Below are 10,119 nucleotides of genomic sequence, written 5' to 3'. Positions count from 1 at the left end.
TCTAGCCGGTGCTGTTCCCCGTCATGGCAACAAATTAAATTTCAATTCACAATTAATTTCAAGGTCTTGCGAACCTTTGAACACCCGCCACCCCGTGCAAGATGCCCACCGCCCCCCACCCCCCCGACCGATTTGATCTGCCCCGGCACCGGCTTCCCCCCAGGCAGCCCCCTCCCGGCCGGCCTTTTTCGCTGAAACATTCCATCCGACGCACCTCCGAACTGTCGACGTCGCTGCTGCCGGGCGTTGCGTTTGCACGAAAATAAATGCACCCCACACTATGCTTACCCCCCCCCCCCCCCCCCCCCCACGATTCAACCTTATCTCGCGCGACGAATGCGCTTCTTGCGGGGTGGCTGGGTGGTCCCGCTTGGGGAGTCGGGCGGAACCTTTGAAGACCCCCCCCCGGCGGGGATTCGGTGCGCTCCACCTCCAGGGGTTGAAAGTTTTCCGCCGAGAACCTTGGATGCAAGGGGTGGGGGTAACGGGGGGGGGGGTAGTACGGTCGTTTAACGTCCTCCATCCGCTACCCCCCTCCCGCCCACCGCGCGTCACGACCGTGCAATTCGAGATGCAGTTTTATTGACCCTCTCTCTCTCTCTCTCGCGCGCGAATTCGCTTCTGTTTGTTGCATTCCGCGGGGGACGGAAGGTGGGGGGGTGGGGAAAGGGTACTTAAACACGTGAACACCTTGCTCCTCCATCGCCCCGCCCTCCTCCCCCCGCCTGGGGGTGATGAAAGTTCTTGCACAACACGCGCCACATTAGCTTCTTGCGTGGTCTTCTGCGTTTCCGAGGCTCTCCTGGGTGGATACACGCCAGGCAGGATACACGCCAGACCCCCTGACCCCTCTCACCCCCCCCAACAGAGCACACACACATACACAGCTCATAATGGAATGTAATTTTGATGGGAGATAGCGAAGGATAGCGAGGCCACCTTTAAGCTCCTGCTCCGTGAATTCCGTCTTGGTGGTGGTGGTGTGGGTGGTGATGAGTCAGTCTGCATGGTGTGCCGAATCGCGGGGAAGGACCGTGTGGGTGGTGCTGTTTTAACTACCAACTAAAGGCTTTACAGAGAGAGCGCGATTGCTACCAGAACTGATTTCCCATCCTGTTTGCGTGTATGTGTGTGTGGCCGAAAGCTAATCGTGTCCTGGGCCACCACCCCCGGGCTGTTGATGACCCAAGGGCCAAACCAACGGTCCCCCCGTCCGTCCGTTGGTCACAAATATCGACGCAACACATTGACATTGAGGTATCCTTTGGCAGGCGTCGTCATTGCCCTCCTGTTGCAAAGGACGCTGAGGGGGCGGTGTGTGGTGGTAGCTGGGAAATGGTAGCCGTTTTTTGTGAAGAGAGCCAACCAGCAAAGGAACAGAGAGAAAAAAGAAAGCAGCAACAACAACTAGCAGCCAGGGTCGAGAGTTTGTAATTTCGTTGAGCCGCGCGCAGTTGAAATGTTTATTTGAAACCATGCTTCATGAAATATTTATGCAATTAATGTTTACATCCATCTCCCTCTCTCCCTCCCTCTTGCTCTGTGTCTATCTGTGTCGCTCGGAGCATCCCCTCGCTCTTGGGCGCCTCGTGGGCCGAAGAATTCAACTTCGATGGGCAGCGGTCGCGAAAAACTAGTTCACCTCCCTAGAACGTCTCTCTCTCTCTCCCGCTCGTGCTCGTACGTTCTCTCGCTCTCTCTCGCTTTCGTGTCCCATAGAAGAAAAAAAAAAGAAAGCGCGGGAAGAAGGTAGCCAGGCGAAGGCCGCGAAGATCAAACGGCTATCGTAACGCCCCGGCCACGCTTCACCGAATCCTGGGCTGCGTCCTTGCTCCTTCGCGATTAACTAGATAGGCGGTGGCGGCGGTAGCGGCGGCGGGGGTTATAGAGTTACCTGGCGGCCCCCGGGCAGATTAGATTGCTTTCTCGGCCAGAGCCCGGGATTTTCCGGAGGATTTCGGCGAACATTCCGGGGGGGGCTCATTTGCGGCTCAACTAACCGAGGTCGAAGGACACTAACGCCAAGAGCATCCGAAGGTGCACGGGGCTTCGACCACACCGATCATAAAGAGCGGCGTATTGTCTTTAGTTACCACCGGATATTCATTTGATTTTCTTTAAATTTTACTGGAAGCATCGCGGAAGGAAGTTTTGCGACTGATGGATTGCTCGGTGACAAAGTCAGCATGAAAGGAGTCTCAGGGAGCCACTGCGATTTAATGTGAAATGTGTTCTCTAACTTGAATCTTCGAGAGCAAACGATCTGAAGTGTTTTTTAAAGTTAACTAGTTGTAAGAGTTATAAGCTACTCAATGCCACGTGGCATATAATTTTAAATTAGATTTAAACGGAAACATTTTCATTAAAAATCATTTACGGTACCTTAGACCTATTAAATAGATGCCCAATCCCAATGTGGAATATTTATATACGTTTCGATAAAAGGAAGAAAAAAACTATCTAGCAACCCGACAAACCCGATGATGTAAAACAAACGCTGAACGATGTAAGCTGGCTCGATTTCACGATCACTGCTCACTGTGGATCGGTCACCAGGCTAGTCACTGTCACTGTCAACTTTTGCTTCGTTCGTAAGGCACAACTGATCGGTTAGGCTGGTGTCTTAAGACTGAAGACCATCGATCGCGCGCCTTCGCTGATCGCTCGAGGGGCGCATCGTGACGAATCGCAAGACCCTTGAGTTCAAGGCAGCAACCCCGGGGTCCGTCGCTGGGTGCTGCGAAGGATGCTGCGATCCCTTCAGAGTCATAAAATTGCTGCATAACCAGCTGCAGTGACGCAGAGTCCGCGCAATACGCAAATGACTTCATCGGAAGCTGAACGAACAGGAACGATCGTGTTTGGAAAACGGAACCATCGGAACCCGCGGGAGCCCATAAAAGTTCCGCGCGTCGTGAAGATGACCCCCCTCCTCCCCTTTTCGCCCCCCCCGGGGGGGCCCGGCCTGAGGCCCTGGTGGTGTGTGATGGCATATTCCACATTCCAAAGGAAGCCCCGAGAGCACCCCTTCGTGATAATAAAACTCATGACGGCGGTATGAATTATGTTCGCGATGATCGTAAAATGGTGGGCCAGCAATTCAGCATCACAATGCTCGCGATGCTCGCGTCCGGGTCCGATTCGTTTCCCTGCGGTGCGTTTCCCCTGACGATTCTGGGCCTCGATCCCCAACAATAGGGCCGGCCACACGCACACGTACGCACCCATACGCACACGTACGCACCCGTACGCACCCACACGGGGAGCTGTGTCGGAGCTTTCCTCGAATCGGCTCCGGCCCGATTCGTGCCGCGCTCGCGTTTACGACGCGAACGGCGAGGGAAAAGCCGAAACTGGAAGAGAAGCAAGAATTTTATGCGCAGCGCCCGAGTGTGCGCAACTCGCCCGACTCGCTCCGATCTCCACCACCACCACTACGAAAAGGTGCACTTCGGTACGGTACACGATCGCCACGGTTTTTCAGTCTTCAGACACCAGCCCGACCGATCAGTTGTGCCTTACGGACGAAGCAGAAGTTTTCAGTGATAGTGAGTTCAGAGCCTTGGTGATCCAGCTAAAACAGTAACAGTGAGTAGTGATCGTGCAATCGAGCCCCAACTTACAGCCTTCGTTTACCATCAACTTTTGCATCATGAATCGGGTAAGTCGCGGGTGGTAAAATATTTAAATTTAGCGATCGTTGTGCCTGAAGTGTTGTGAGTGCCGAGTGTATGAGCTTCGATGGGGAAGGGATAAGCTAGCAAGGACGATTGGAATTCAGAAGCTAGAGGACACAGTTGACGTGGCATACTCCGGCACACACTCCGTGAGTGAGATAGGTGGAACGAAGGGGGGCACGATAAGGCGAGCGAGAGCGAGAGCTAATGATCGATCAAAGAAACGATAACTCATGATGAGAATATGTGCTCTAAAGTTGAGTTAGTTGCTTTCAGGTTTTCCATAGCGGGAATTATTAGTATATTTTTGTGCATTTTATTTATTATACAGGGTGCTCTCCATTACTGATGCACGTTTGCATTTGGTTCCTAAATAAAAACGGCTCAATATTTTTCGATGCTTTAACTTTTTTTTTAAAGGTTAATTCCTTCCATTTTTTTAATGTCAATAGCAACTTGAATTTGGGTCTTAAGGATGCCAATAGCAAAATAGGTGGCATGTTGGCATAACATAAATATTGATTGTCACTGAATGGCACGTAGCGCCGTTCTGTTCGTCCAAGTTCTCTCAGTTTCAATTTCGCCGAAAAACCAATCAGCCAAAATCTGCACCAAACAGTCACTCGTTGTGTGGGTGCATTGACTTCTCTTGCATGTGGGTTTGCCGAACCACAATACTGTTTATTAACATAGCCACATAGGTAGAAATGATGTTCAATTAAAATGTACTTTTGAGGAATGATTTGGCGACCTACCACTTTGAAAATAAATTTTTCATATTTCCTCATTTTTTGCAAGCAGAATTATATTTTATACAGGGTGTGTTCCATTATGACTTAGAGATTGAAATGTCGAACAACTCCGCAATTTTTTCGATGATTTTGATAAATCAGTCGCATTCTAAAACGTCTATGTGTGCCATTTCAATCATGAATCAATTTACGGTAAAACAGCGGACTGAAATTGCTGTACATTGAAAATAATCATTCTATTTGGACCACTGTGAAAACTTCTACAGAAACACTTTAAGAGTAAGGTGTAACATATCGTTCAATAAAAATCGTTCAAATATTTCCAAGTAAGTTTTTGTTGCCCTACTTGCATGGACTGTTGCATTATCCTGTTGGAAAATTAACTGGTGGTGGTTGAAATGATGCAGGTATGGCTTCAAATTACTCTCCAGAATTACTATATATCCTTTCACTGTTCATTCGTGAAGAAATTATTGTAAAATTACATTTAGCTTGGCTGCTAAACGCATCCCATACCGTCTTAAATCTCGCCAGCACTGGTAAAAACCCATCTGACCCACCGAGATTGAATTTCTTTTTGTCACTCCAAACGACCTGAACTTAAAAAAAAAACGCAAATATTGGAAAACTCAATGTATCGAGAGCTTACATAATTCCATTCATCTTTCCATGACATATGCTCGTTCGCAAATTGCAATCTGCAATCTTGCTGCTTTGTGGTGTGTTTTCATTGCTGTAATTTTTCGTATTGACTCTCTGACAGAGGAACTAAGAGTTCTCCTAACATTCATGTGCAATACTCTGTCTTAAAAAAAAAAAAACGGGCGAGGCTATCATTATGAAAAGCAGTGTAGTTCAACATCTTAGCTATCTCGCGCACTTTCATTTTTCAGTCACCCATCACGATTTTCAATACTTGCTTGGTGTTTTCGGCAGTTGGTGCTTCATTTGGCCGACCCTAACGTTCCACATCAATTGTATCAGCACAACCTTTGTTTCAAATCTGCATACCATCTGGTTGCACCTGGGACACAAACGGTTGTTTTCGGTTGGTGTTTGCGGAGTAGAGTCCGGATACCGTTTTTCAAGCCATTGCTGAGCTTCAATAATGTTTATTTTTCTTGAGAAAACAGTGTTTTATCCACACACGAAACTCGTTCCATATTTTTCACGATTGCGAAAGTGGCGTCACTTTAACCATTATAGCTTTCTTGGTTATGTTTCGAATTACGTCACATTTTGACACACCTTATCTGAACCTTGGTATTGGTAAATGGCATTATTTGCGATGGACTTATTGAACGATTTGTTGCGGTAGCTGAAGGTTGAAACAATTGAAGAACTGAAAGCGCTAACATCACAGCGTAAATTGTTGCTATTACGACCGTAACGTATTAAACCGTAACCGTATCAAAAACAATGAAAGGACCGCATTTTGCGTGTCTAATGGAGGCGGTCGTTTGATCGATTTGGTATTTTGAGTGAATTGTCAATAAACGGCATTCTATACCCTAAAAGAATTTTTTTGTTCATTTGTTAAAATCGACTAAAAAATGGCGGAGTTATTTAACTCTAACTTTAAGCCTTAATGGAACACACACCCTGTACATGTCATAAATGAACCTTTCGAGCAAATGTTCAACCATTGAAAAATATTCAGCCGTTTTTTTAACCAAATGAAAAAGTGCATCGTTAATGAAACACCCTCTTCTCTACATACACAGCTAGTCAATGAAATAGGTAAATGTATTTAAGCTGCATTATCATTTTTCAAAACCTATTGAATTCACAGGTATTACAATGATAACATAAGATAGTAGTACTAAAAATAAGATAAAGATGATCTAAAAGAGGTGAAAAATTCCCCTTATTCGCGTATCCTAAAAGTACCTGGCCAATAAAATAGGCAAATTTGTGAATAAGGCTAATTTTAATTAATTCACACGGCTTACACTTTTGCTAGTCAGTAACTTGTGTATCCACCGTTGTTTTGAAGCACTATTCTTGGCAGCAAATCGACAAAAAATCGTGAAAAAATTGTTTGAAAAATATTGTCCAGCTAACTTTTGCTTTAAGGTATTCCATTAGTTTTGCAATAGGGTTTAAGTCAGGAGACTGACTTGGCCAGGACTGACGGCCATCAAACCACGATTTGATAAGCTTCGACTCGACGTACGTTTGAGATCGTTGCCTTGTTGAAATACCCATCTCAGTGGCATGTTTTCTTCTGCGTAAGGCAGCATAATGTCTTCCATGATTGATTTATACTCGAGAGCATTCATGGTGCTGTGTACTTTGAAATGGGGAGCTATAACATACCAGGAAAAATACCCCCAAATCATAATACTTCCACTTACATGTCTTAAATTGTTTTTTGTAAACCTGGGATGGCATTATTTACCAGCAGGTCGTCGAACATTTCAGAGTCTGTTTGAAACAAATAGATTTTGGTTTCGTTTCTCCATAAAATATTATGCCAATTTTTCGTAACCTTCAGTACCTTCCCAAGAACGATATTGAGCAGCAAACTATTACCTCAGCTCCGTTGTTTTAATCAATAGTGGCACTTTTCTTGCAATTAGCCCGGGTAGATTAGCTTCATGGAACCGTCCATGGACAGGGGTTTGGGCTAATAAAGTTATTGATTATTGAGCAAATCCAAACGGAACCAAACGGAACCGCTTTGTCCAAACGTGATATGCGATGATCTGTCGTTGGCTTGCTTTTTTTTCTTGGTTTACCTCGCGTTTCCTTCTTTTCTTTTCCACAACAAAGCATTTACTGATCTTCCTAGTATTTTGGCGATGCTTTTGGTACGTCGCACCTTCGTTGCGCAGATTCTTCACAATCTTTCTTTGCTCAGGTTTTCAATGACTGCTTCTGCCCATTCGGGATGTTCAAGCTGCAAACAACGATTGCTTTCGATTCACAATTGAAAATTGATTGCAGCATGAATTAACTATACATCGAATTAACTATTTTATTGACCAGGCCAAATCAGACTGCTGTCCAAATGAGCGGTAATCACTTTTAACATAAATATAACCAACATAGCAAAAAATGACGTAAACCTAGTGTAGCCTAAGTTAGAGTATCAGTTTGGTGATCATTGGTTTAGTAGTGGCTTAAGTACAGTTCAAATTGTACCAGCTTAAATACATTTACCTATTTCGTTCGCCAGCTGTGTATATATTTTTTATTTCCTTTCATTTTATGTATAATTTTATAATCATATTGAATACCTGTTGTTGCAACTTCACAGTTTTAGTGGTCCCCATTGTGAGTGTGGTTTCTACGCCTTTCCGGTCTCGATGTTCTATTTCGCTCGATGACTCATAACATGTTTTTATGTCGATGTGTCACCTTCTCGAGCAGCGCCCCGGGGTTTCTGTGCACAGAGTACCGCAACACAATTTCTTTCTCGCGGATCCTTATCCTTGGATTTCACTCTCACGTCCCATTAAGCCATTTCCCAGCCCCCCGTAACGAGCTGCGCTTTTCCGAGAGGCGGCCTTCGCCTGCCGAGGCGGGAAAACCGGAGCGGGCTCTGTGGTGTGTCCTCGAGGCATTGCTGAGTGCCGCGCGGTGTCCTCCCGACGGCGGCGGCTGTTGGCTGCCAATTTACCAGATGAGCGCCGATTATCCGACGCTAAGTAATTGTTTTTACTTCTCGTTTTGCACCTCCCCCCCCCATCCCACCGCCTTTGTTATTGTGTTGCTTCGGCTCTTCTTAAGCGCAAAATAAAAGGGGACACATCACGCCTTGTTTTGAAGAGGAGAAGCCTTCAAGGATTCGCGAGCAGCAGAGGATTTTCACACTCAATCTCCCATCTGCGACCCCCCAACCCCCTCTGGTGTCACCCCCGCCCCCCCTCAAAATGGAATGTAGATCGGCTTATACCCCAGGTCGACTCGGTTGACTCCCGAACTGCTCGAAACTGCTCGAGCTGTTTCGAATTCGATTAAATCCACGACTTTAAACTCGCGGCGGGGCCAGCAGCCCGTTCCCGACCGGCGTTCCGGCGATTTCGGCGGACGACCCCAAAAGTGTGTTTCCCCGCAGCCACCCCTCCCCTCTCCCTCCCTTCTCCCCCCGGCGCATAAGTTTGTCGGAGGAGGAAGGCATTAGCGAAGAAGGATGTAATCAATCTTCCCGGCGATGCGTGCGACGGGGAGGCCTTTGGGCCTTATCTCTCTTCGCGAGTCAATCAGGATAAAGCCGCCCGCCCGGCCACCACCACCTCCCCCCCTGGAGTCACTTTCGCTCCAACACAAGTGGGGGACTTAATTGGAGCCAATTCACTAAAAGCATTCGAAAGCCGCCGAAAGCGGTTAGTGGCCACCGAAGCGGATCGACCGCGCTTTGATGGACCAATCCACAACATACATCCCCCCACCCCTCCCCCTTCCATCATTCATCCTGCGTCAGCCCAGCGGGGGGGTGCCGGTGTTTTTCGCTGCTCTGGACTTCGAGTTCCGAAAAGGAGTTTCGTTCGCAATCGTTCAGGATCTCTACCCTCAAGGGCCACCCCGCGCCACCCCCCACCCACCCTTCGAGAGGGTGGAACCGACAAAGAGTGAGTGAGCGATGCATGAGTAATGCTCGCCAGGCACGCGATCGACTCCGCGCCTCTTTGAAGTGGATCCGAATGGGGGGAGTGGCGGAGCGGTGGGTGGTGGGGGGAGGTGAATCTTTGATTTTAAAGATTCGCTTCCGCTAAGCACATTATCTGCCCCCCACTGCACTGTGCCGCCGGTCACTCGAGGGCATTAGAAGGTCCTCGTCGAAGGCTTGGATCGCTGTTGGGTTGGGCGGCGGGAGCGGTTGATGACAGGTCCTGGTGAATCATCCCCGAGGGTGGGGTCCAGGAGGTGTTCCGACTGCGATGCTTGGCCGGATGCACACACACACACACATACACACAAAGGAAAAAAAAGGAAAGGAAAAGAATGGCCCGGAGCATAACGTTAGTAATGCTTCAGTTCTCGTCGGTCGGATTTTTGGGTTGGCCGGTCGGTTGGCTGGCGACACCCCACCCCACCCCCCACCCCTCATGCAAGGGGTGGTGGGTGGGTGGGGGCGGTGCAACCTGCTCCATATTAAACCTCGCTTCGTGACGCAAGCGGCGACCGCGCAATGTTGGGCCGGGGGCGGCGCGGTCGGTGGATGACCGGCATGGTGGGTGGTGGGTGGAAAAAGGGGGGCCAGGAAAGTCGTTCCCCGGAAGCCGGGCCAGAGTTCGGCTCGCGCGCGTGCTGCACAGCGTTTTCGGCGTGCGCCCCGCAATATGTTGCAGCCGAGGGGCGAGGTGGAGGGTGGTGGGGGGTGGTTGGCTAAGCGAAACTTATGCTCGCACGATGCTCGCCCCGCCGCGCTCACTCAACATTCGGCTCACGTACCCGATGAGATAAGCGCCCGCCACCCCCCACCCCCCCGGTGGGTGGTGTGTAAAAATGTAAGCACTATGCTGTGCCAGGAAGAGAGTGTGTCTCAGGAGCCAGCCCACACCCAGCCACCCCCAGGATGGGGGGTTGGTACACGAAACTTTCCGTGTACGCCGCCCTCGCACTGACTCACTAGGAAGAGGGGGTGGGTGGTGGGTGGGGAGGCCAATCTTCGGGGCCTAGAAAGGAGGGGAAAAGGAGCAAACAAAATAGGGTGGCGCCAAATAGGGGTGAAGGAGTTGAGG

The 10,119-nt window shown here is 48.7% G+C and overlaps 1 protein-coding gene across 1 annotated transcript in view; it reads right to left on the bottom strand.

The window, feature by feature from the left end:
* Positions 1-10,006: 10,006 nt before the first annotated feature.
* Positions 10,007-10,119, bottom strand: part of LOC131213202 (uncharacterized) — a 1,234-nt gene continuing 1,121 nt past the window's right edge. The window contains exon 3 of the mRNA XM_058207197.1: positions 10,007-10,053. Within this exon, the coding sequence (XP_058063180.1) occupies positions 10,007-10,053 (47 nt within the window). The remainder of the gene's footprint in view (positions 10,054-10,119) is intronic.

This window comes from Anopheles bellator, chromosome X (assembly GCF_943735745.2).
Source record: "Anopheles bellator chromosome X, idAnoBellAS_SP24_06.2, whole genome shotgun sequence".
Classification (NCBI taxonomy): Eukaryota; Metazoa; Arthropoda; class Insecta; order Diptera; family Culicidae; genus Anopheles; species Anopheles bellator.
The sequence above is the reverse complement of the archived record's forward strand: the minus strand, read 5'-3'. Positions and strand labels throughout refer to the sequence as shown.